We start from the raw sequence: 27,576 nt of genomic DNA on the forward strand, positions 1-27,576 counted from the left end.
CATTTTACCTTGAGAAATCCAACCTCCCCACCGATTCAAACAAAACTGCCATGAAGATTGATCAGGTATGAAACTACATACAGCATTACTCGCACGAGTTGCACAACATGTGTACTGTGGCTCACGGTTTCTGTTTGCTGAATGAATTCATTTAAATGCAAATGAGGGGCTTACTCCTCCCTGCAAATCAGTCTTACTCACCCGGCTAATGAAGTAATGATGCAATTCTGTTCCGGTCAGTCAGCTGGCCTGTGTTTGGACAGAGTGCAATTATCAGATGATAGTACCTCTGATGTAACGATTCTGGTAACAAATGGTGGTGTGTATGTCTTTTATATTTTTGTTCTGACTAAATGGAAAGGGTGTGTATGACCCCTGTGTTTCTCCTGTCCAGCTGCTGAGGCCGCTGAACACGCTGGACGACCTGTGTCGCCTGATGCAGACGTACGTGAACGTGAAGGCCAGCTCAGGGGGCCATCCGTCTGGCGTGAGCGTGCTGCTGGTGTCTGCCGAGCTCTGCAACCGCCTGGGCTCCTGCCACATCACCATGTGTGCCACGGGCATGCAGAGGTATGGCCCAAGTGGCGCCCCCTACTGTACACCAGCGACAGCTCACCCACTCATGGTCCCATAACGCTACGCTCATGCAGTCCGTCTGTGTTAATGCATGACTGAGGGCTTGTTTGCCCAGCGCTTAAGGGTATACTGAGAATGACGGCTAAACAACCAATCATGCCACTATAATCGCTACTCGCGAGCTGTGGGTAGCTACCTTGCTAGCATAAGTTAGCTGGCATACACATCATAAAACTCACTCTTAACAAATTTTTTAAGAATGGAATTTTTAGACTATACAATGCCTTTTTTCTTGCTAGTTTTTACTAGATATAATCGTCAAAAGCCTAACTAGTTGCACATAAACACCTACAATTGTTTTTCTCAGTTCTGTCAGGACTTTTGCATACAGGCAATCAGATTGACTAATGCATGGTTGACTTATACGTTGGGGCTTGAAAAGTTGAACTTCTCAACTTTTGCCGCAAGCAGGGCAACACAACAGACCCACAATTCAGTTCAACAACGCATGGCTTTAGCCCATTCAAAGTGAATCAGGTCCGCTGATGGAGACAGACAGTGTGAGCCAAGTGTGAGCCACCTCCACTCAGTTCCTCCCCATCCTGTGTAAGCTTGTGCAGGTGTACTCAGTGTTTCTGTGTGTGTGTGTTGTGCAGGTGTACTCTGAGCGTGTCTCTGTGTGTGTGTGTTGTGCAGGTGTACTCTGAGTGTGTTGTGCAGGTGTACTCTGAGCATGTTTCTGTGTGTGTTGTGCAGGTGTACTCTGAGTGCGTTGTGCAGGTGTACTCTGAGTGTGTTGTGCAGGTGTACTCTGAGTGTGTTTCTGTGTGTGTGTTGTGCATGTGTACTCTCTGAATGTGTGTCTGTGTATGTTGCGCAGGTGTACTTTGAGCGTATCTCTGGCTCAGGCTCAAATTCTGGCACGGAACCACGGACTCCTCCCACGCTGTCTCATGCAGACCATGGATATTATGCGCAAGCAGGTAACTGCGAAGTCACACAGTCGGCAATAGCAAACCTGATGGTCACTGATTACTGCTACCACCAAACGTTATTGACATGTCAATAGCCAGATTTCCATCCATCAACAAAGCATTTTATCTTACCAGTAGGAGTGTTCCTAAATCACACTAATATAAAACATTTTATGTAGGAGTTTTCTCTTAAGTTATTCACAAAGCCTCTCAGACCTACTCTTAGTAAGATAAGTGACAGCTCCTAAGTTGCTATGGTTGACGTCATTACTCATGCACAAGCTTGACTAAAGTGACCACTTTGATTGGCTGATGATTGTAACGCGGGAATGATTCCAAAAACCTCCTCTACGATGATGAGTGACAGGTCTGAGAATGCATGCGCTACACAAGTTGTGCAAAGGACGGAAGATGATGAATAAATGAATACATAGCCTAAATGAATAAAGAGTAAGAAACAAACAAATAGCCTAGTAGCCTAATGAAATACACTATGGATTGATGCAGTGTCTTTGCAACATTTTTTACAGTAAATGAATCTGTTTGAAGACACGTTTGCAAAGAGGAGAAACAATTTACAATGGCCTACAATGAATGTTACATTTAGTTTAGCCTACAGTTGACAATGAATGGTTTTGGTTGTTGTACTGCATGCCTTAGTTACAATGCACAATTATTCCCTCCGATTAAGAGCTCCTGTAGGAGTTCCTGATGCATATTATTGTTGAGTAGGCCTAGGTCTTAGTGAGTTAGGAGTCCTCTTGCCTTTTTCTAAGCTGTTCCAGATTTGGGTGCTACTTTTAGGTCTAAAATGCTTCGTGAATTACTCTTAGTAAAATAAAATAGGAGACCCAAAGTTACGAGTGAAACGCCCATGATTTTTAGGAATTTCTCCTAAATTCACCAGTTAGGAGCTACTTTTAGCCTTAAAATTATTTGTAAATACGGCCCCTGAACAGCTGAGGGATCAAAAAATAAGGTCGTCAGGATAACATTTACAGAAACACATAAAATGCAACAAATGTAAGTAAAGAGAATTGAAGATTGTATGCAAATGTCAAGTGTTTCCAGTCAGGAATTCTTTTTTTTTTTCAGGAATTCTTATTTGAATGGTCAAAATGGCATTAAAAAAAGTTAAATGGAAACCCAGCTAGTTATTAGCTACATGTAGCCCCCTAACCCAGTGCAGCCATAGGCTACTATACTATCAAGGCAGCATGCACTGTTCTAATTACCTCTATGTCTTCACAGGGCACCAGAGTGGAAATATCCGCAAAGAATCTAAAGGTGATGGACCAGATGCCTCCAAGTGCTCCAAGGTTTGTCCACAGATAACACACCCTCAGCGCTAACTGTGTTTGTGTGAAATGAGACAGGACAGAAGTGTGAGGTGGCTTGAATATTTCATTGATGTCCTGAATATACAATTTCCGGATTTATATTTGGCTCATCAGTCAAAGGCATTTTATGTGGTGCTTCATTGTCAAAACATCACCAAACACAACATTTTTGACAGCCAGTTTTCATTGTGAGGCCAGGTTGAGAATAGACTGATTACATTTTTACATTTGTTTTTTCTATCATTGTTTACAACTGTTTCTCACTGGTGTATGAGACTAGGGTAAACATTGGCTGCTTAAAATGCACACTAAAAGCTGGACTACTGGTGAAATCTCTTATAGAGGACCTAGATATATTTTGTTCTGGTGTCTTAATCTGATGGTGTGTATTATCTCTCCTGTCCTAGGCTCTTCAGACTGTGTCTCCCACCTACAGATGGAGATCTGTAGACCTGCCGCATTTTTAGCTCCCTTTGCTTTTTGAATGGCCCTTTCTGTTTGAAATGACAAGGCGACAAGAGAGACCTCTCAGTTATAGCGAGGACGGCTTGGCAGAGTGATTCCTGAAACGTAGTGGCGCCGACTCAGGCAGAACTGGAACCTCGATACTCTCCTCTCCTCTTTCGCACCCCTGCTGATCCCCCCCCCCCCCCCCCCCCCCACCCACCCAGTCCTGTGATTGGGATGCCCAGGAGGGCTGCCACTGATGTGGGGTCACCGCTCCACTCCCCTGTCGCCCCAGTTGCCTGATTTCACTGACAAACCCTCTCTCTCCTGAGGAAGTCTTGTCCCCTCACTCTGCCCCTGCGGCTAGATAGAGACTGGCCCTACACAGTATTTCTCACTCTCTTACAATAATCCGGACCCCTGCTGTGCCTGAAACTCTCCCGCTGCATCTGCAGGTCTCTGCATCTGACCAGAACGTCTGGACTCTTCTCTGTGTCTGCATGTCCAAGGCGTCCTGCTCTCCGTCCCTCACACATGGAGAATGTGCAATTACTGTAGTTTAGCATGTGGCACTCTGCACTATTCACCCAGCGAGGGGACTGTCTCGTTTAAAAAAAGAGTGTATTTATTGTCCAATTATATCAGGAATAGTGAATTAACTTGAAACATTCCAGCCTAAATGTCCTACAGCAGTTTATGGACCAATGACCGAGTGTTTTAGACATGGATATGTGGTCTAGGAGAGGTTTTTATTCTGTTAGCTACAGTAATGCTAATTTATGTTGGAGTTAAATACTTAGTGTGCTATATGTCACTTACCCACTGTTGAAATTCAGGGAACACAACACAAAATATGACACAAAAATGGGAAAACAAGCTAATCACTGAGCTGGTTGAAGCTAATCTTGTAAATGCCCTCGTGGCCAACTGTTTTGTTTATTTCCATTGCTATTTTTTTAACAGTTGAATCTTCTTACTCGTAATATTTTTAGCTTTTTAGCCTGAAGTTCTTTCCTGACAGTTGTTTTAATAATGCTAGAGGACAGGATGAGGTCCACAATTTCAAATCCTTTTGATGCTATTTATGTGTGTCTCAGAGAGCGCAAAGAAGTTCTGTCACTCGTCAGTGTTTGAAAAATGTCCTGTACTGTACATTTTTGGAGTTAGATGACAACAAAGGGATCATGAAGTATAAACTGTAGACGGTAGCATTATTTTATTGAAGTTTTGTTATTTTCTTGTGTATGTGTACATAACAATGTCTATAGCAGAGCAACTACCATACAGTATAATGCTTTTGAGGAAGGGCAGTTCTATAATTTAAATTTTAATAATATTAAAAGAGATTATAATATGTAATGCATTAATTCCCTTTTGTATTCATCTTGTAAATTTGAAAAAGTTCTCAAGTAGATTAAGCATAAAGGTGACTCACACTGACAGCATTGTTTTAGAATCTCTTTTTGAGATCGTCCCGATGTGTTGAGGTGCTACGTGCTGTCTAGAGGCTCGTGTTTCTGTGACATCAGCTTGCCGATCACTTGTTTCTCTTTCTGGGAATTTTCAGCATGAGTAGTAATAGGAACGCTATGAGGTCATCAGTTTGGCCCGTATGCCCATGGCATAAGCCTGTCTCCTACTGTGTACTGTTAGCTCTGCTTTTGAATCAACAAGAGTGATGCTTGCTGAAAAATAACTTCCCGTTGAGGGGCTCTCATTGTGTAGTACAAGTTGAAGTGAAATTTTGCCAGTAAGTGTGGGCAGCTTTGTGTGTGTTCTGCAGACTGGAGTTTAAGATAGGAAGTAGTGGTGACAAGAAATGCTGACTCCCAATTAGTTTTACCTCTACTGGAGATATAGGTCAGTTACAGATAGGCTGAGTTCTGGTTAAACCTCATTCGATTCAAAATCTATACGTAATTTCACTTAAGTAGAACCAAGTGGAGATCATCTCCCTTTACATGCTTGTCTAATTCATTTAGCACTTGATTATGATTAGATCACTAAAGTATTTAAAGTACCGGTATGCTGCTGGAATCCACTAGAAGTGATGTGCTTCATGATCTGGAAATCCTGTCAGTTTTCTCTCACAAATGTTTACAAATATCATTAATTCATAAGCTTAGCGCAGCAGCGGCTATAGTCAGTGACATCTCATGTGCATCGTTTGCATAGATCATTACTGCAATATACACTCAAACTTGTCACCGTGTACTTGTGAACCTACATGTCTTCATCCTCAGCAGACATTATGACTTCATAAACCACCCGTCACTCAAGGCAAGCTGTCAAAACCAGTCCCTGAAGATTGGCAAAACAAAGATTTAATTAATAATACATTACTTTAAATCCATAATAAAAGGTATAAAAGACTGCATTTTTAATAGTCTGCAAAAACCCTTTGAAGTCTGGTCATTATACCCTGGTTCCCCTCTTCATTGATCCATCTTCCTTTTCATCCTGTGGTTTCAATCAGTTGTGAACTTCAGGTGAAGGTGAAGGAGGTTAGTCAATCTCAAAGAATGTCTAATATGTTGGGCATATCCTAATGTAAGGGTTTCATGCAGAGAATGGCCTTCAGTTTGGAAAAAGTTCAGATCTGTATTCTGTACTGGCTACTTTGCAATGATAATCTATGTGGTGAGGCCCCATAATAAACATCTCATTTGACGAACATTATTGTTCACAGGGGTTCAGAGTTTCTGTTCTTCAATGGAGGAAGTTGTCGCCTCAGAATTAGTTTTTTTGTATGTGTTTGGTTATGGCTATGGTCAGCGGAGTTCATGCACCCAGATCTTTCATCAATATGCTTTGGTATGTATAGTCTATATAACAGAAATGAGTACACCCCTGTGCAGTATGCCAATGATTTCATCAGCTCTTTGGCACAGAACTGCAATTAATGTGGTATTGGTTGGATGAGACGAAGACAGCTCAGATGGTGTCCATGCAGCATGTACTTGGCCAGGCCTACTACAGTCTCAATAGTGAAGCACAGAGATGGGAGGATGGTGATATTACGTTAACTGTTGTTCTGTAGGAAATGTGTCCTCTGCATTTGATCCATCTGGGGGTAGTGTACACACACACACACAGACCAAGCAGTGAGCTCAATAGGAGCACACATACACACCCGGAGCAGTGGGTAGCCTTTCATCAGGCGCCTGGGGAGCTGGTGCTGGGAGCTGGGCCCCGAGCAAAAGGAGAACATAAGAAGTATTGGAGAGAAAAAAAGATTTGAATCTCAGCACTGAAAGGTTTACCACTTTTGTTGCAATGAGTTCTTATTTCGGCTGTATTTATAAATAAATAAAGCTATCTGTTAGTTTAAGATTTACATGAGGGCCAATACATTACTGATCTGCTTACAAGAAATGCAATTACTTTCAGGTGATGCAATTTTGAATCATGCACAGGGGTGTAGCCTACTCACTCACAGCTTTCATTTGAATAAACTCAACCTTTGTCATCAACGGGAGGATTAGACTATCATCTTGTCAGGAAGAAACAATGCATCTATTATTAATAACAATAACAACATTAAGATTGTTATTAACATTATTATTAATTAGTAGTTAAATGTTTTGATTACTGTAAGAAATAAAAATGCATAAAGGTTTCTGTTGCCTTAACATTATTTAAGAGGCTGCGGAATCCATTTAATTAATGAAGAGGTTTTTTTTAATCGTATTTGTGTTGGCAGTTTCTTTATGTTGGCTGGAGCATAAAGATTAAAATACAGCGCCTGTCAGATAGCTGGTATAGGCGCACCGATAAAGGACTACCCATTGCAGTTTCGCATAGGCATTTCAATTGGCTTTCCAGTAGAGAACAGCGAGCGACAACTGCACTGTGGAACACACCCCAGTCCGGTAATGCCTCCTTCGGATAAGGAGTTTCAATCTTCCCCGTCTGCATTTCCGTGACTTTCGCGATGGTGAAAAAATCCGCCAACGGCGGAGTCTATCCACCCGAAGGCGGGGAGAAAAAAGTCGGCTTTGTTGGACTGGACCCAGGCGCAGCCGAGACCAGCAGAGACGGAGCGCTCCTCATAGCGGGTTCGGAGACCACTAAGCGGGCCAGCATCTTATGCAGACCCAGACAAGGAGGGAGAGCCAATAAGAGAAATGCCGGCTATCGCAAACTACAGAATTTCCTCTACAATGCTTTGGAGAGACCGAGAGGCTGGGCGTTCATATACCACGCTTATGTGTGAGTACGAGACCGTGTTCATCCCATATTTAAACCATGATTCCACGCAGCTGACGCCTGTGCGGACATTAATGTGGGGGAATCATGAATGAAGTGATGCAGTCATTAACCGCGCACAGTGGTGAAAGTTTGACGTGCTGTTGACCAGTCGACGTGCCCATCTGCTTTGCCGCATATAGCCCCTTTTAGATGTGATAAGTGTAGGGCGGAATATATTGCCTAAAGGATATATCTCCAACCATTAAAAAGTTGCTATTTCTAAGAGTATTTGTGTTTGAAGATCGCATTTTATTATTTGCGTAGAGTACCTTTGTCGAATGACGTTATCAGACCCTCAAATAATTGTGAAAAGGTCGTATAACGGCTATGAAGTGGTTAATCTGATTTCTGGGTAGATTTTGAAGCCACTGTGTATTTCAGACTTCTTATCGCCACCTGAGGGGTAACATAGCCCATATGAAATACGCTTGGTGTTTCAGCACTTGGTCAGCTCCCGTGCTGCGCTGTCGCACACGGTACTCCATGCGTATGCTTTCAGTCACACACACCCTATGCCTTGTCTCTGTTAGATCAGCGCGCTCTTACGCACTGATCATCCCTGAACCGACACCTTCTCCCATAAAACATCAGGAGCCCTCAAAATTACTTTAGATTACCAGGAGCAGCCATTGAAAAGAAAAGGGGAGCTCGGCTTTTACACCCGATCTAACAGTATTGCTGTCGCAAAGGTGCCCCACGCCCCCTACCCCCCGACAAACTGCAATGGATTTTACGGTTACCGCACTGCCAGTTTTACTTGCCAAAACATCACATTTGGGTGAATTTAGAAAGTATTTTACAACTTTTAGACAGGTCACATTTCACATTGATTGTTTGTATGTATCTTTTGTAGTCCTGTTGTTGTCCTAGATCCAAAAGTCTAATTTAAAAACAGATTTTTGTTTCAAATGCTGAGCATAAATGTTTGGATTGTAACTGTTGTATTAGACTTGAACAGTCATTCTGTCCCACTGAATACGCTTGTTGAGTTCAGCAGCTGAGTGAGATGTGGTTGATAATAATGACACAATGGCTTTGAGGGTTGTCTCAGCATCTCAGATTCAGTATAAACTTACTTTGTGGCATTATGCGTGCATCATACAGTACTGCATATTGTGTTATGTTAAATGTTTTTGTTTTTCATCCAAATCTCACCTGAGATATGTTCTGCTGAAGGCATAGTCACATGTTTAAAGTGCTAGAGTGAAACTCTTGCAGCAGCAGCAAATGCAACCAAGTGTGCAGACCCATTTATGGACAGAGTGGAGAGGAGAGCACAGACATGGAGAGATCATGTCAGTGTTGCTTGTGTACTTTTCAATTATTCCAGACAGGTTGTCATTGAAAGCCACTGGACACTGACTGCAGCCCATACAGACACGCTGCTAATTGCACTGAACCTGATCGTAATTGCATCCTGTTCGCTCAAAGTCACAATGACTGGGCTTGAGAGCTTCTTACACTATGCCTCCATTTCTGCCATGTACTTTAGATAAATAATTTATATAGAACACTCAGCCCCCATCTTAATCTCCGCAGGCTTGTCTCCCTTCCAGAGATGCATGTACTGTAGAAGAGTGCAGCGTACCTACCCTTTCTCCATCTCTCTCTCTCTCTCTCTCTCTCTCTCTCTCTCTTTCCTGACACTTTCTCCACTGACTCTTACACCCCCTCTATCTTTTCTGTACGCCCTCCTCCTCCTATTCTAGCAGGCTCTAAATACTGTTATGCACTGACAGAAATACAACTTTCACTCTCCTCTCCTAGTGTTGGGGTGTTACTGCATTATACTGCAATCTGCTATGGTCAGCTCCTGCTGATGGCTGCCATACATGAAGTAATAACCTACCAGTAGTCCTGAGGCCCTGTGTGTGTGTGTGTGTGTGTGTGTGTGTGTGTGTGTGTGTGTGTGTATGTGTGTGTGTGTTAGTGTTCGATTGGAAGCAAATACACAAGATCAATACACATAGTCCCAGGAGAGATGAGGCCACACCCCTACTGGAAATGAAACATTATCTATTAAGCATCACAAAACTTCTGCTTTTCTTTCTGTCTTCATTTAGCCCAATCACATGGGTACAGCTGAGGATGGGACATTGGGATGGGACAATAGCCCCCAACCCCCAACCCCCAGTTTTGCCCTTGCCATACTTACAAACCTATAGAAGCAGGAAGACATTACATCCATCAGAGGCACAGGTGTGCCATGTAATCTGTGTTGTTACAAGCATTCTTGCATTGGAATCAAATACAAAACAATACAGACATGGAGCAGGTGTGCTAACAAGCTAAAAGCTATCCCTGCTAATGTCATCACCGTCATCACATCTTGATGGACTGGGAGTGATGTTTACAGTACACAGTGCACACTATAACCCACTGGCCTACACTTGCCGCCCTAAACTTCACTCACAGTTTGGGTCACGGTACATTGCTACTGTAACCTGCATGACATGAGATACAAATCCAGGACCACAGACTTCTGGTCTGGTGGCTACTGTCACTGCTGTGTCCAGAGAGTTAGGTTACACAGCAGGCCACTGAGCAGGCTGATGTGCATCTCTTTGCCTGGCTCCTCAGGTCAGGAGTCAGGGATGGTCAGAAAGCCGTTGCTGAGCTGGTGGAATCATCAGGAAATCAATGGACCCTGATGAGCTACTGATGCACTGGTACCCAATTTTGGGTTCCGAAGTCTTTTTCTCCTTCTCAGCTGTCCAGACTAACAGACCCATTTTTATCCGTCTTGAAAAGCCGGAGCTCTCAGCTTTTATAAGAGAAAGTGTCAGCTCGATGGGGAAGGCGCAGGAGAGCACAGTGAGATGTCATGGTACTTGATTGTGCAATAGGGACCAATGGCAACGCCCATGTATCATAAGATACACTCACAACAATATACAATTTCCCACAACTTTTGTTGCCTATTTTTTTCAATTTTGCTAATTTGTTCCAGCACTACTAACATGCTATATTTTGTACTTTGTGCAACATTTATCCAAGAGGGTTTAGTTAGTATACAAAATGTGTCTGTTTTCTTTCTATTCTTTGGTTTCTGAACTATGAGCTGCAAACAGACAACTGGCATTTGGATATTCATCTCCATAGTCCCTCATTTCATTCCTTTCAGCTCAAACACATTTGTATGTTTGCCAGTCTCCCCCTAACTGCTGATGCAAAGTCCTCAACATTTGGCTCCCTATGCTCTGAACTCATTTTTGATTAGAATCCTCCCAAGACACTGAGACTCTTTTTTTTTTTGGTGGGACGAGAACTGATTTATTTTTCCCTGCATAGAAAAGTGCCTGTGATTCTGGAGGTTGCCACAATGTCCCTATAAATTCCCCTTTGAGAAAACTCCCCAACGTGTTTAGTGTGCTTTCACTTGTAGGTCCAGAGTGAGAAACGCACAGCATCTTTTTGGCACCTGCATTATTTTAGGCTCTATATCTATTGACGTCTAAACTAAGTTGGGCGGTATCGGTTGCTATCTAAATTGGATTTATCCCCCATGCTACTGCATTTCCCCTCAATGCAGCACATGCCTGACAGAAAGGTTGTTGAGTGGCTTTCATTCCTGGGATCCATTAGTCATAGCCATGAGATGTACTATACAAGAGCCATGGTAGGATGGACCTTAAATCGTATATACTGAAGTAGACATTAACCTATGTGTCATTCATTCTGATTCATACTGTACACTGAACTGTCAAATCTAGTTTGCTTTAACAGTTTGCCCAGTTGCAGTAATAGTTTTTATTTCATGCCCTGCATGATTCAACATTTTAGGTTGGATTGGTAATAAGATTAGGTCTACAGGTAATACGTTTACTGTAGGTTTACAGCTTCTTGGAACTATTTGTCGAAATTGTCTAATTTTTGAGTTCGGGATAGAGATTCAACCATCAAAAACCATTGCATTTGATGAAGGAGAAGACAGATTTTTGTGACATAATGGAAAGCTTGGAAGATTATCTATGCTGGTACAAATGCCCTAAAATAGATTGCACTTATACCCATTCATATTATTTATAAAACAGACCTGTTAGCGACTACTGTTAATTAACTGTACTGTAATTATTGGACCAGGCACATCTTTTTTGCCTTTTCTTAGTTTTCTTTAGTAACATCACATGTATTTTACACAGTTATCTTTTTACTGTTGCATGTTTTATGTAGTTTCACAATATTATTATCAACAATATCATCAAAGGACTCCAACATGCTAGCAAGCTTTTATAGGAGCCAACTATACTGTTGTTGGTATTTTTGTATACCTTTTATTAGCTAGCCAGTTAAAACAAAACTCCCTACTGTTGCCTTAATGGAAAACAAGAGATTAGCTTCTTAGTGTTTTTTTTCATATTTAGTGGAATAAGACGTGCTGTTTCATAATAAGAATCTGCAGAATAATTACCATCAGTGATCAGGCTACAGGAGATTGATGTGCTTTATGTCTGCTGTCTGAACAGACTTGATTAACATAAAGAAGAATTCCACATTTTCATAGAAAATGTATTGGCTGATGTATTTATTTATGTATTTTACTAGGCAGAAAATAGAAAATATTCCACCCCAAGACAGACCACACTGTACACGTTTGCAGCTCTACCTCAAGATCTGAGTTATTTTTTACTCAGACCTGACTAATGAAGCCTTCGGGTTCCCACACTCATTCCCAGGAGTGTTTAAAGTATTAACTAAGGCAGTTCCAGAAAAGTTCCGGAGCTGCTGTGTGTTATGAGGTCAGTGAGGAAGCCTTGAGAGAAAAAAAAGAATGTGAGAATGATCGATCAAGCACACGGCCAGCACGGGCATCTCTGGGCTCTACTGAAAACCACTGCACAGCAGCCTCGTCAGCACATCCAGCACGACTCACACAACTCAATTTGCGCGGAAATCTGAACTGGAAATCAGCACGAGATCACTTCTTACTCTCAATCCATGTACTCCAACAATCTGATGCAGCGCTCTGCCCCACTTTATCTTTGAACTGATGTTTTCGATTTTTGGCAAAACCCACTGGAGACAGTTTCAAGGTGAATTTCAGAACTAAAAGTTATCTCATGGGGATGATTGGCTTGAACTCAAAACCATTCCTTTGTCAGAGAAAATGGTAGCTGTTCTTTCTTGCTTGTGTGTGTGTGTGTGTGTGTGTGTGTGTGTGTGTGTGTGTGTGTGTGTGTGTGTGTGTGTGTGTGTATGTGTGTGTGTGTGTGTGTGTGTGTGTGTGTGTGTGTGTGTGAATGTGTTTTTAGAAGAGGCAGGAGGCCAAAGGACCAGGTCCTTTGGATAATATATGCAACCCAGCACTTCAAAGCATCAGCTGAAATGTGTGCCTCATAGTGGGGCTTGCAGGCCATCTCCATTAGGGCAGACTGGATTAGTTTGGAGCAGCCCTCTCCTGTGGCTCCAGCTCTCACTTAAACCTTCACAGCCTTCCAACCTCTTCTCTAATCCCCTCGCTATGTAGTCCCAATACATTTTCACCTGCTTTTTTAACACACACATACACACACACACACACACACACACACACACACACAAGTTTGACTTTTTCAGGCTGTTCATTGCGTTCTTTGACCACATTTGGCTTATTATAGCTCTACCACAAACGCTACTACAACCCTTTTAAGTCAACTCCTGGTGATATGAAAAAATAAAAATAAAATACCTTGTGCATTAATGGAGCATTCCTGAACAATTGCCTCACGTTTGACCTTTGGTTTCATGCTTGTGTGAGCTGGACAGTTTCCATAAGGAAGACAAATACCTTGCTGAAGAGATGCTTAATCATGTTCCATTTACGGGTGCTGTGGAGAAAGTGCAGATGTGCACAAACTGAAGGCCACAAACTACTTAATCAATATAATCCACCTCTGCCAAAGCATTGGACAATTAAAGCAATGAACTGGTGTTACCTTTTCGTATGTGCAAACTGCAGCGGTTTTCTTTATAATGTACCAACACGCAGTTCTCACAGAATGAAATAGCATAGCCAGTTATTGCTGCTTGAATTAATATTTTTTTCCTAGGTGAGGTATTTGTAATTCATTCATAAACCAAAATCTTTCCTGACTTTGGTTAACAAGCTTGCCAACAGCAGATAACTCAGTTGATATTCTCAACGCACTCATATGCCAACTCATAGCACAACATGCCAGGAGATCTCTCAGTGCTCTTTAATCATCTGGCCTATAGCCCGACCCGTCTCGTAGCAGCAGTGTTTATGTCCGAGTAGTTTCTGGCCCATTGAGGCTCCCTGAGCTGCCCTGCCCCTGTCACCCCCTGCAGCTGCCCACAGGACTCCCTGGTGGCTCCAACTCTGGACCCAGCCTGACCCGTGAGGAGTACAGCAGGTCGCCAACCAAGCAGGGGGATGATTGGAGTTGGACGAGGTGTTATAAGTCAAGGAAAAATACACAAACAGATGGAGGCCATGAGAAAGGCTGAGAGAGGCAAAGAGGAGAGAAATAGATGATGATGATCAGGAAGGTGACCGGGAGAGAGAGAACTATGCAAGGAGCAAAGGGAAATCAAGGGTTGGGTTTAAATGGAGATGACAGGAGCCTGGGGAGGTGACATAGTGGAACGAGCAGATGGGGTAAGTGAATTTGGGGAGTTGTTTTGGAACCAGTTTAGAGGAGAGATGAATAATGGCTTCACAGGCTTCAGGGTTTTTGGCGGTAGAGATAAGCTGATATTTATCACTGTTGTTCTGAGCAGGGCTCCTGGGTGGGTTGAGCTGCTGTTGTGAGAGGGTAGAGGAGGACGATGTAGGGGGATCATTTGAGCTCAAGCTTCATGCTGCTCCAACGTCAGGGAGGTATAAGTCAAGTCAAGTCAAGTCACTTTTATTTATATAGCGCTTTTATATGCACAGAGTGCAACCCAAAGCGCTCACACACAAGACATTGACACAGAAGACAAAAGATACCGGACAGAGTGGCGTAGTCGCCAGCGTACCCGTGCGTGACACCAAGACATAAACAATTTCATAAATAATAAGATAACATTTTGAATAGTGATTATTTTTGTCTTTTCCTCATCTGGCCTCTATATGCAGTGCATTAACATTCCTGATTGACGACAGCATTCCTGATTGACATCAACATTTCATTTCTGTGCAGGTTTCAAGCCTAAGTGACAGCAAGTCACCAGACTGAACTCTTTGGTATAAAAGCAGCCCTTTGGGCCAAGGGGAAATATTCAGACCCTTTCAAGTTTTCCACATTTTGTTATATTTCAGACTCATCTTGAAATGGATTCAATTCGGGGGTTTTTTTCTCATCAATCTACACACAATACTCCAACACTCCACAAAAAATCAGATGTTTGGAGTGTTTTGTAAATTTATAAAAAAAAATTCTGAAAATAAAAGTCTGAAATATTCCATTTACATAAGTATTCAGACCCTTTGTTATGACACTTGCAATTGAGCTCTGGTGCACCCTACTTCTATCAATGGTCCTTGAGATGCTTCTACAACTTGATTAGAGTCTATCTGTGCCTCAATTAATTCATTGGCCATTATTAGGACAGGCAGACATCTCTTTATATAAGGTCTCACAGTTGATGGTGTATGAGTTGCCCAGTGCTCTCCTTTCCTGTGGTAGTTTTGGGTCGTTTAAGAGGGGTCTAAAGACATTCCTATTCAACATGTACTTAGTTGTTTAAGCGCTTATATGTTATGGTTTGTATAATATTGTTTTATTTTCATTAGGCTGTTAATTAATTTGACATTATTGTTTATTATTGATATTCTCCTTATGTAGTCTTACCATGTCATTGTTTTTATATTATTGATTAAATGGACAATATTGTTTTATTATTGCCTTTCCCCTCATTTTCATTGCTTATTTGTATTAGGCTATTGATTGAATTGATATTGTTGATATTATTACTATTCTTCTTCTTATAATATTTGACCAACATTCTAATCTGTTCCCTGTTCAATTTTAAATATTGTTGTTTTGTATTTATGTGTCGCTTTGGACAAAGGCGTCTGCCAAATCCATAACCATGTCAGAGTGAAAACCAAGCCACAAGGTCGAGACAATGTCCGTAGATCTGCAAGACAGGGTTGTGTGAAGATTGTATATAAAGAGATGTCTACCTCTCTTAATAATGGCCAATGAATTAATTTAAGCACAGGTGAACTCTAATCAAGTTGTAGAAGCATCTCAAAGACCATTGAAGTAGGATGCACCAGGGATCAATTGCAAGTGTCATAACAAAGAGTCTGAATACTTATGTAAATTGAAATTTTCAGACTTTTATTTTTTTATAAATGTACAAAACACTCCAAACACCTGATCTTTTGTGGAGTGTTGGAGTATTGTGTGTAGATTGATGAGAAAAAAAATGAACTGAATCCATTTTAAGATGAGCCTGAAACATAACAAAATGTGGGAAACTTGAAAGGGTCTGAATACTTTCCGGTTGCACTGTATGTCCATAGACTCACATACCCAATGGTACCCATGTTATCAGTGGTAATGAATCAATAACCATCTGGTAATGCCTACATTCATGGGTTGCCATACGTTGTACTTATGTAAAGTATAATTGCAATGTAGTGTGCTTGGAGTAGTATGGACGAATGTTGAAGAATGCATCTGTATGCCTTCGTTTCAGATTTGTGCTGGTATTCTCCTGTCTTGTGCTCTCCGTGTTTGCCACGATCAAGGAATTCAAGAAGAGCTCAGAGAGTGCCTTATACATTCTGGTATGTACAATCTATAGGATGTGAGCTTGGATTGTGTGCGTTTGTATTGTGTATTTCATTAGTGAGTTAGACTGGACCTCTGTCCTACTTTTACAACAGGTATATATAATACAAGACTTGATGAGTTAGCAAATATATGTGTCTTGTTGCAATATCTAAATTCTGCATGCTTTACATTGTTGTCAACATTTGTCTTAATGTATTCCAAATGATACCTGTGTGCAGGACACCCAAAGATGTTTTGTCTTAGCAATTCTTTACTCAGGGAGAGATCTCCTCAACCACAAGAAGTATACGTATTGTAGGCTAATTAAATCAATAGCCACTGCATCCATGCCTCTGCATTTGTAAGTGTCATCTGAGCTACAGTATTTCAGGGACCAAACAGTCGACAGTATGGATTTGTTGACGTTCAGGTAGGAAAGGAAATCTGTCCTCACAGTTCAAATGGGAAAGCATACATGCCTCAGTCACTTGCACGGAGTTTGTAAGCAAATGAATGTATCTAATTTTATTTAAAGATATCCTATGCAAGTTTTTGTACCTTAATATTACAGCTTCAACGTTATTTTGATGGTAAACTAACTTGTAATAGAGAGAATTATGTGCCTTCCCAACCATAGCCTACCCACCTATGGAGAACTAGCTTTGCAACTTCGCTCTGCCCCGACCCAGAGAATCATATGAATTGTTTTATACCAATTGTGGAATATTTGTATGAAGTTGTAATATTATCTTGTCAAATACTCTGCAACTGTAGGGGAGCCCAGTAGCGCACAAAAAAACAAAACTGCATTGGATACCTTTAAGTTACCAAGATGGTGTACATTTTACCAAGCATATCTAGTCCTTTAGAATGAATCCTGTTAACATGACATCTTTTAACATTTTGACATATTTTTGGTACACTAAACGTTGATGCTCTCAGCTTTAGAAATACGTCTTAATGTATGTAGGATAATATCCATATTCTGTGGTTAAAGAGGGTGAATTACAGAAATGAACTGTGTACATGTAAGTACATAAGTACAGTGTCAGCATCTTTACATAGGACATTGATAGTTAGTGTCCAGTCAAGTTTGACTGTACTTACTGTGCCAGTGTTTGTGTACTAGCGTTGTGTCTTCTGACTGCAGGAAATCGTGACCATCGTGGTGTTTGGAGTGGAGTATATTGTGAGGATTTGGGCAGCAGGCTGCTGTTGCCGCTACAGAGGATGGAGAGGCCGGCTCAAGTTTGCCCGCAAGCCCTTCTGTATCATCGGTAGGAGTGCTGGCCACTTCACACTGTTACCATGCTCTTCCTGTTATGTGGTTCATTTTATTTCCTCTCTTGTCTTTATGCCCTCTTTCTCTTCCTTTCTCTCGCTCACTCTATCTCACACACTGTCATGTCTCCCTCTCCTCTCTTCCCCTTCAAAATCTTTCAGTTGAGACAGTTTGCGTAGTTCTACTTTTTAAATGGTACATTAACTAAATACTGGAATCAGACACTAAGTCTATCATACTAAGGTATTCAATTTAAACAACATATGTAGTTTTTGCTTAGAAATTAATTTATATCACGTATCATAACAAGTTCAGTATGTAAGATAACAGACATAAAGGCCCAAAGATGCTCTGTCATTGACGTTGGATTCGAGTGCTGGAGGCTGTTTGACAGTGTTCCATCATCAATCAGCTGTTTGCCAATCAGGTCTGCTTCACATTGGCAAAGCCAAGTCAGCTTTGGCAATCAGGACTGTTTCACATCAGCAGAAAGATGTGATTTCATTAATAGATAAAGAAAGCATTCTAAAGCAAGAACTATTACTTGCTGCAAACCTTCTGCAAAGCATAGAAGAATGTATCTGCTATGCTATGGTATCATAATAATGCACTGGTGAGAATGTGTATCTCAAACATGCACTTAGCATATTAATAGGTGTTGGAATTCTACTCAAGAGTCGTGTGTGTGTGTATATGTGTATGTGTGTGTGTGTGTATGTGTGCGTGTGTGTTGGCTACTGTGCTCCCATGTAGACATGATGGTGCTGATTGCATCCGTGTCAGTGCTAGCAGCCGGCTCGCAGGGGAATGTTTTCGCCACCTCTGCCATCAGGAGTCTGCGCTTTCTGCAGATCCTGCGCATGCTCCGAATGGACCGTCGCGGCGGTACCTGGAAACTTCTGGGATCTGTGGTCTATGCACACAGCAAGGTAATGCTGTTGCACTGTGTGGGCTAACACACTGTATGTGTCTGTATTCCAACAACAAAACTAATGCAGCAACAACACATGCCCAAAGCCAAGCACAAACTGCACTTTGAAATAGCATGCTCATACTGACATGGTGTAATACTTCTGTTCAAGAGAAGAATTAAACGCAGCTATTGAAACAGTTAAATACATCATCTGAGCGTTAGATATTCTAACTTTATAACAGTGTTTGAAATGATTCCGCTCTTGGGCATTTTCTCTCTTGTTCCTCCCCATCTCTGCAGGAGCTAATTACTGCCTGGTACATCGGCTTCCTGTGTCTCATCTTGGCGTCCTTCTTGGTGTACTCAGTGGAGAAGGATGACAACGAGATGTTTGAGACATATGCTGATGCGCTGTGGTGGGGCATGGTAAGTAATTCCCTCCACAGCAGGCCTCTGACTGGAAGGGAAGGGAGGCTCCATCTCCCATCAGCGCACATTAAAAGAACTAGGTTAGACTGGAGGCGCCTACTATCTCCTATAGCCTCAGAGGGGTTACAAAAGACAGTAATGTTTGTCTTGAAATAAATGTTGAATTTAATTTCTCTTTTTGTGTAGCACATCTTACTCCCATAAAGCAAGTACGAAGGCAACAGGAAAATCTCCTTTTTAACACTGGGTAAAACTCAGCTCAACTGTGAATCTCATTTGTCTGAGTAAACCCAGGATAAGGGATATTAGCTGGAGATGAGAAGAAGAGACCAGACCTCTCAAGATACAGCTGTTTCTGACATTGTTTCAAGTAACCATCAGTCACTTTAGAACTCATTCAAAATGTTTTGCGAATCTCTCCATCACAGATCACCTTGACGACGATAGGCTATGGTGATAAGTTTCCAATAACATGGAATGGGCGACTCATCGCTGCAGCCTTCAGCATGATTGGTGTGGCCTTCTTTGCACTTCCTGCTGTAAGTTGTGCAAAAGGTTGAATAAATGAATAGCAATTTGCAAAAATGAAGGACATTTTGTGTACTGAACACTTTGTATGTGAACAGATGGTATAAGGGCTGTTTTTGAGGGACTTCTCTTGCCCTCTGTTTCTCTCTCTCTCTTTGGCCATGCATCTGTCAGGGTATTCTTGGCTCTGGCTTTGCTCTGAAGGTACAGGAGCAACACAGACAGAAGCATTTTGAGAAACGTCGAAATCCAGCGGCAGGCCTGATTCAGGTAGGCTTGACCAGAAATATCAAACTAGGACATTCTGGCATTAGCTTAACTAACTGCTTGCATGGTATGCTATTGCAACATTCAACATTTACGTACAGTACGCATAATTTCTTTACTTAGGTGTTGACAGTTTTGGCTTTATTTATTTTTTTACTAGAGTGCCTGGAGATTTTATGCAACTAATTTAACTCGAACAGACCTTTTCGCAACATGGGACTTCTATGAGCAGAATGTATCTGTTCCAATGTACAGGTAATAGAGTGGACGCCCTCCTCCTCCACACCTTCTTGCATCTGCAGGCTCACTTTCAGCATTTGTAATGGACTTCTATTAGTATAGATTTAATCATATAGGAAATCAGTTTCATGGATTTGTGATCAAGTTTACTATTTCCATTAGTATTTCCATTAGTATTACTGTAAGAGAACATTGCCTCCCTAGATTCTCATCTGATAGAGAGTTTGAGTGTACTTTATCAGTTTATGAGAGAAGTGTGATGGACTTGGTTTGTTTCTTCACATGTTTTCAACCAATAGCCTCCGCGTATAAAGTGCACTCAGGAATCTGAAAGCAGTTATGAGTTAATGTAGTTACTTACATGTATGTATTACATTCTATATAGGCCACAATGATGTAACCCAGAGACAAGCATTCTGGGAGTGGACATAGACTAGGTGTAAGAGTGGGGTGCTGATTAGGTTAGGATGTGTGTTGCTTTAGAGGCCTATAGGATGCTGACTTTCTTGACCTTGTCTCCTCCAACCACATCAAGGCTCATCCCTCCAATCAATCAGCTGGACCTACTACGAAGTCTGAAGGGAAAGACTGGGTTCAGGTTTGAATGAATATCCTTTCAGAGAAATGTTTTCTCACAAATATTGCTGGTGGTTCAGTTCAATTCACTTGGCTTAAAGGATAAAACTCCTTTACTATTCTATGACCTCCAGCATTTATGAAGTATAAACTTCAGTTAGTACGGTTAATCTGCTTCCTCTGAGGGTTTTAAGTAGTCTTTTCATTCTCAAGGTTCTTTAATGTCAATTCTAATGTCAATTCTTATAGTTATAAATCATATGTAATCTGTAATCAATCAATAACTAGTTGGCAATTGTCGTCTTAGCTTGTTAAATTACAGTGACACAGGTAACTCTGACTATCTTCGATTTTCTTTTCTGTGGTTGCCTCATAGGAAGGACGCCCAGCCAGCAGAATCTTCTCCAAGGTCAGTATATCTCTGGTTGGTTGCATCTTTCTTAGAGACTACTACACCAATATATCTGTCTGAAGTGACTTGCTATGCAGTAAGGAATGCAACAGAAGGAAACTCCTAATAAGGAGCCATCTTCATATACTGTATAGTACCGGTATTGAATGACTATGATGCCACTTTGACCAGACATAAAGCCATGATAGCTGCATAGCCGTTTGCTAGTATCAGCACAGAGTACTTTAAGTGCACAGCTAAATGCAAACAAATAAGCACAAATATATAGCCAATATTTCTTTTATGCATTTCATATACTGTTACATATGTATTCTTTATAATAAGCATGGTAGGTGGTTGCTGACTGATTATACCTGCTTTGGACTAAGGCAGCATTGTATCCAGACAGAAGACCAGAGACAGCAGCCATTAAACATCATTAAATCCATCTCCTTTACTACAGTTGAGAAAAGGCACTGTAATGAACACAAATGACACACAAACAAAACACTGAATCAAGATACAGAAGCCTTCTTCAGTTTAATGTAATTACAAAGAACAATACTTAGATATACTGAGATTGTAAGACCACGATAGGTCATTAAACCACCTATCTCTGAATGTTAGCAAGTGCCCATGACACAAGCCTGTATTTATCGGATAATTCAATAACTGTACTACAGTTATAGAATAAGCACAAAAAGAAATTGGCTAACAAGCAACTCCGCTCTATTTATAATATGGAGCACACTACCACTGGATGGGTTGTTATCGTCCAATTTTTAATGTATTTTTTCACACCCTGATATTTTAACCTTTCAAGAGCTATCTAAAATATTCTGGTATCAGCACTGGCTTCACTGTATTAGGAGAGTAGACATTACGCTAGCACTTTTCAGATAATTTTGAAAGTCAAGCACCTTTTGATATTTGATAGGTTCACTCCTCGCAGCAATTTATTCATGACCACATCATAAAACATATTTTTCCCAATATTCTCATCAGCACATTGTGGTTGTGCATTTGACATGGGAAAAGCTATATAAGGGATATTTTTGTCATATTCTATCTCAATCATCGGACATATGTCTTTTTGTACAATAACTACACTCAATCATCGGACATATGTATTTTTGTACAATAACTACACTTATGAAACTTTCTTACTTTTCACTCACATTGTCATGTTCTCATAACCATTTTTGATCTATTGTGACGTTTCATAGCACACAGTGCATTACCATTATTTTGGTATTATTTGGCACGATACCATCAATTATCCATCCATGTACAGGGTCACCGTCCAGTTCCTTTTTACTAATCAGTATCAATTTCAGCATCACATTTACAATGCTGTCCTTGTGTCTCTGTCACTGCCCACCGCCTCTCATGAGCAGTAATGCGAAATCACACTCAGCTCAACTCTGTGGGTGCTGCCCCAGAAGCCTTAGGTACCGTTGCACACAGATTACTAACATATGCACGTCTAGATGGCTCTCAAGCACTTGGGTCTGTTCTGTATTTTCTCTCTCTCTCTCTTTCTATTATTTCACCCTGTTAATCATGTTCGCCAGCTCACATAGTAACTGATTCGGTTCCCAAGGGGAGAAGATAAGTCGTAGAAGCCAAACTCTAGCTTTCCATTGTCTGGAGTTTATTTCAAATCTATGCTATGTCTCCTGTCTAGTACTCTCTAGGCCCTTATACGTTGTAATGCCCAAATGTTTTCTTACTTTGCTTAACTAAAGAGTGTGCTGTTTTAGCCCATTGTGTACAATTATCCATCATTAAACACATATTGTCAGGACCCTGCAGTAATGTTATGTGCTGCCAGTGGTCCTATGCTTGCTGAGGTACTTTGACAGCCTCTGCATGTCTCTCATCTAATTCCATCACAAATGTTATTCACCTGCCTTGGGGTCAACTTTTTCTATTATGTGTCAGAATACACAGTGCCTATAAAAAAAAGTATTAAACCCCTTGGATATTTCCACTTTTACTGCTTTTATTTATGTAATCTTGATTAATTAAATTTTTTTTATAATATTTTACATAAATCCCTTCTTTAATGTCAACATGAAAGCAGATTTTTACAAAGTAATGTTAATTAATTGAAAATATATGATGCAAAATAAGTGAGTGCATAAATATTCACCCCCTTCAAGTCAGTATTGAGTGGATGCACCTTTGGCCGCAATTAAAGCATGGAGTCTGTGTGGATAGGTCTCAATTAGGCTTGCACATCTGGACACTACAATTTCCTTCCGTTTTTCTTTGCAAAACTGCTCAAGCTCTGCCAGGTTGGAAGGGGAATGGGTGTGAACAACCTTTTTTAAATCCAGCCACAGATTTTCTATAGGATTGAGATCTGGGCTTTGACTCGGCCACTCAGAACATTCACCTTGTTGTTTTTAAACCATGTCTGTGTAGTTTTCGCTGTAGGCTTCGGCTCATTGTGTTGTTGGAGAGTAAATCTTCTCCCAAGTTGTTGTTCTCTTGCAGACTGAATCAGATTGTCCTCCAAGATTTCCATATATTTTGCCTGCTGTCAAGAAGTATCCCCACGGCATGATGCTACCACTACCATGGTTCAAATTAGGGATAGTGTGTTTTTGGTGATGTGCAGTGTTTGGTGTCCGCCAAAAAAAGCATCTAGTCTGATGGCCAAAAAGCTTACTTTTGGTTTCATCAGACCTATGAACCTTCTTCCATTTCACCTTGGGGTGTCCTACATTTCTTTGGGCGAACTTTAGATTTAATAAGAGCTTTACCACTCACCCATAGAGCTTTGATTGGTAAAGAACCTGCTTAAGCTTTTAACTTCTTCAGAGTTGTCATAGGTGCCTTGGTGGCCTCCCCCACCATTATTCCTCTTGAACAGTCACTCTGTTTGTGGTGACAGACTGCTCTAGGAAGATTTGCACATTTGGCATATTCCTTACATTCCTTAATGATGGATTTTACTAAACATCAGTGACTTGAACATTTTTCTGTATCTATTCCCTCACTTATGCTTGCCAATAACCTTTTCTTATTTGGTGTGTTTTTGTTTTCATGGTGGAATTATAGCCAGGAATACTGACTCACCAGTGACTGGACCTTGCAAGCGTCTTCCACTTTCACTGCACTCAGGCGATCTCCATTTTACTAATTGTGAGACTATTAGCACCAATTGGCTGGACCACTGTTGATTTAGTCACTGACTTTAAAGCTGCAGTTGGCAAGATTTTTTTGATCATATTCACTGAAACCGACACTATGCTCCGACAGAACAACATAAATCAGCCGGTTTTAGGAAAAAAAAAACGCACTTCTACCCCCACCTAGAGCCTGTTATTTGTTTTGCAAAAATCCACAGCTGCCGGTTTTTCTGGTCCAATCAGAGCAGGGCACTGACGAGCACAAACTCGATGAGAGGGTGCTCGGTGGTAGCAGGGGAGGGGCATGAGAGTTGTAACCATTCAAAATTTTGGCTAAGTCCCCTCAATCTGTCAGACTTGCCAACTGCAGCTTTAAAGCAAATGTCTTTTGATTTGACATTAAACAGGGGATTTTGTAAATTATTGTAAAAGAAGGCCAAATTAAATTGACAGAGTTTATTCATTAAAGCAATAAAAGGGAAAATATGCAAGGGAGGTGAATACTTTTTATAGGCACTGTATATACGTTTTTGGAACCAAGTGTAATACCAGTGAAGGATTAATGGTCATGATCAGCATCATCATTAAATTCAACTCTGACCTCAAGATAGGAAATATACATATTTTTCTCTATGCTCTTGGAACTTTTTCATTTAAACTTTCAAGTCAACTCATCTCCTAATGATTCTTTACAATTGCATGCTGGCTTGTGTCAAGCATGACTAGCAAGTTGACAGAATTGAATAATATTCTTTTTTCCTTGTCCAATTTGTTGGGAGATATTGTTATATCTTGCCATAACCTGGGGAAAATGGGTTATTTCCCGCAACAATAGAGACTCCCAATACTGGAATAAAATATCATCATCAAACACATCAATATTTCTCTTTAAGGAAGCAGGCATATAAGTGCAACATATGCAATGATAGGCATAATAATCATTTCCTTTCTTAAACCTCTCTGTTATACTGCATTGCTAAGGCTGCTGAAAGCTGCTGGCTTCTTATAGCAAATATTACATTAGCTTGTTGCAATTCTAACACTTCTCTAATTTCAATCCACTAATTTAAAGGGGAACTTGGCAACTATTTCAACGTAATAAACCCGTTTAGAAATCATTTGGATGGTTAAATGACCTGTTCCGGTGAAAATGGTGACTTTTCCCGCTGCCCCTAGCGTCCCCAGGCGGAAAACCAACCTTGCAACATTGAGACTACCGTCCCGGAAAGAGAAGTGAGAAACAAGAAACTCGTTTTAAATCGTGTTTCTTACCTTGTAACATCCACATTGTCTGCCGAACTTATGCTAACCGTTTTGCTAGCTTGTAAACAAATCCATGTGCTTTATCGTTTCCTTTTCCCACAGTTTTGAAATAGCATAATGCACAATTTCTCCAGCAGAGGGGGAAATCCTGCCAAGTTTCCCTTTAAATATCGTTTTTAACATAAGTTTTGCCCACTCTTGGTGTCTGAATGACTAAATGACAGATGCGATGTGAGCGACTAAATGCACTAAATATGTTTACTTATTGAGAATTGGGCATAGCTAATGTAGCATGCTTGTAACCATTTAAATATATACAACTATATACGACTCACAATCTCACCTTCGTTCACCCTGTCCATATCTTAAAACCTGACCCACCTTGATACCCCATTTCATCACAAAAAACAATCAAATCCTTTCTGAAACATAAATGACCAGCCGGCCATTTGGAATGGGAACCAATGGCTGAAAGATAAATGCAGATAAATGTTTCTTGCTGATGGTTCCCTCCCACTGGGTGCATGCGTAGTGCTGGGGTCTGACCAGTAGATGGCAGAAGCATTTCATCCCTATCCTGCTTGGATATCTATGGCCCATTGGGCACCAATGGACACTGAAGTGTATTTCTTTGTCTTGGAAATCACTGCACAACTCATTATCCCTTGTCATTTCACTGTGTCTGTGATTACACAGGAAAACAAGGCCTTGCACCTCCTGTACCTCCTGTGAGAAACATGCAAACACTGCCTCTGTGCTCATCTTGACTCACTAGATACAGTATATCTGTATGTCAAGAGAGTGAGCCACTTGGGGGGACTTTACCCCCGAAGTGTGATGCAGAAGTCAGCACTTTCACTGTTCTCGTTGCTGACCAATATTCTCTCGTGAAACAATTCCTTTTGTTTAGTCAGCCCAAATGAATCACACAAGGGGGGGGGGGGGGTGGGATGGGGCATGCTTCAAAGGGATCCGTTCTAATTTCAAACCGTGAACTCCGGTATCTAAAACCATTAACATTTTACTCGTTGTTACTCATAATGGGTAGTGACTACGTCCCTGGACCTGTGTAAATTTCACACATGGTCTGTGTTTTGTGTGCCCCTTTCCACTTACTGTAGCCGTAAGCCCAGCCTTAAAGATAAAGTATTTCAGAGTCCCTCCAAAAATGTGAGCGGCAAAGAAAGCAAGACCCCGGGCACAGAGGAGGGAGTGGAGGACAGCCCAAGCAAAGTAGCCAACCTCGCCAAACACGCCTTCCGCATCAAGGGCGCCGTATCTCGCCAGAACTCTGAAGGTCAGTAAAGAAGGGGCATGTTCAGTCTTCTGTCATCTTTTCGGGCTTATAGCTGCTGCTGTTGTTGTTGTTGTTGTTGTTGTTCTTTTATTTGCTTCACATCAGTGTGTGTGTGTATTTGCCTTTGTGGTTGTGCATCTGTTTGGTGTGTATTTCCATTGGAAATCTCTGCTTCTGAAGGCTAGGCCAGTGAGCAGTAGAGAGGCTGCCTGATACTCTTCAGAAATAGCATGCAGGCACATTAGGCCTCTTTCTTTCACAAAACCGTGAATTTCACCTGGTTTGACTTGTAGGAATTTAATAATTTCTGAACCTTTTTAACCTCCCTAACATAAAATAAGCATTATACAGAACTATTGGACTTTCATTTCTCTTCTCCCATTATACCCATTCCAGTCTATGAATTTGAGAGCATTCTGGATCACATGACGCACCTCATGTCTTCCATTGCCAGTAAGCCACAATGTCACAGGTGTATAAAGAGATGTATTAAGTCCTAAATTGCCAATGCCTTGTTGGAGCAATGTGTTCATCTGACATTAATGTGCTTTTTTATGTTAAACACTCAGAGCACTCACAGTTCTTTTTCAAACTATTTGCTGCGATGACTCAAGGATGATTTGGCTCACTTCCAACACATCATCTAATTACAGTACTTCTCCTCTAAGGAAGCACACTTTTTATGAGGAGAAAATTATGGCTGAGTCATGCATTGTTATTTTTTTAACATACTTTTGTCAGTTGAAGGAATTATATAGGTCTATCATACAGTGTATAGGTGCTATATACAGTAGGTCTCAAGTTGTCTCATGTTACCTTCTGTGCTCTACTTTTAGTGCATTCGTCATGTCATCACAGACAATTGCACATTTTAGACAAGACGTGAACATGATATATAAGTAGCACTGAGGGCACAAGGAATTATCATATACACATACACATACACGTACAGTA

General features: G+C 41.0%; 2 protein-coding genes across 3 annotated transcripts in view; both read left to right on the forward strand.

Annotated features, from left to right (window-relative positions):
• The window catches only part of prex1 (phosphatidylinositol-3,4,5-trisphosphate-dependent Rac exchange factor 1), a 64,831-nt gene extending 58,820 nt beyond the window's left edge, over positions 1-6,011 (forward strand). The window contains exons 35-39 of the mRNA XM_042099354.1: positions 1-65; positions 395-570; positions 1,457-1,559; positions 2,802-2,869; positions 3,298-6,011. The exon at positions 1-65 is cut by the window's left edge and continues 2 nt beyond it. Coding sequence (XP_041955288.1) covers positions 1-65; positions 395-570; positions 1,457-1,559; positions 2,802-2,869; positions 3,298-3,340 — 455 coding nt within the window. The 3' untranslated portion in view covers positions 3,341-6,011. The remainder of the gene's footprint in view (positions 66-394; positions 571-1,456; positions 1,560-2,801; positions 2,870-3,297) is intronic.
• Positions 6,012-7,197: 1,186 nt separating this feature from the next.
• The window catches only part of kcnq2a (potassium voltage-gated channel, KQT-like subfamily, member 2a), a 35,483-nt gene continuing 15,104 nt past the window's right edge, over positions 7,198-27,576 (forward strand). For both annotated transcript variants that reach the window (XM_042098941.1, XM_042098942.1), the window contains exons 1-11: positions 7,198-7,549; positions 16,220-16,310; positions 17,447-17,573; positions 18,332-18,507; positions 18,792-18,917; positions 19,349-19,459; positions 19,623-19,718; positions 19,876-19,970; positions 20,491-20,553; positions 20,908-20,940; positions 26,447-26,622. In XM_042098941.1, coding sequence (XP_041954875.1) covers positions 7,272-7,549; positions 16,220-16,310; positions 17,447-17,573; positions 18,332-18,507; positions 18,792-18,917; positions 19,349-19,459; positions 19,623-19,718; positions 19,876-19,970; positions 20,491-20,553; positions 20,908-20,940; positions 26,447-26,622 — 1,372 coding nt within the window. In that variant the 5' untranslated portion in view covers positions 7,198-7,271. The remainder of the gene's footprint in view (positions 7,550-16,219; positions 16,311-17,446; positions 17,574-18,331; positions 18,508-18,791; positions 18,918-19,348; positions 19,460-19,622; positions 19,719-19,875; positions 19,971-20,490; positions 20,554-20,907; positions 20,941-26,446; positions 26,623-27,576) is intronic.

The sequence above is a fragment of the Alosa sapidissima genome, chromosome 7 (assembly GCF_018492685.1).
Source record: "Alosa sapidissima isolate fAloSap1 chromosome 7, fAloSap1.pri, whole genome shotgun sequence".
Lineage (NCBI taxonomy): Eukaryota > Metazoa > Chordata > Actinopteri > Clupeiformes > Clupeidae > Alosa > Alosa sapidissima.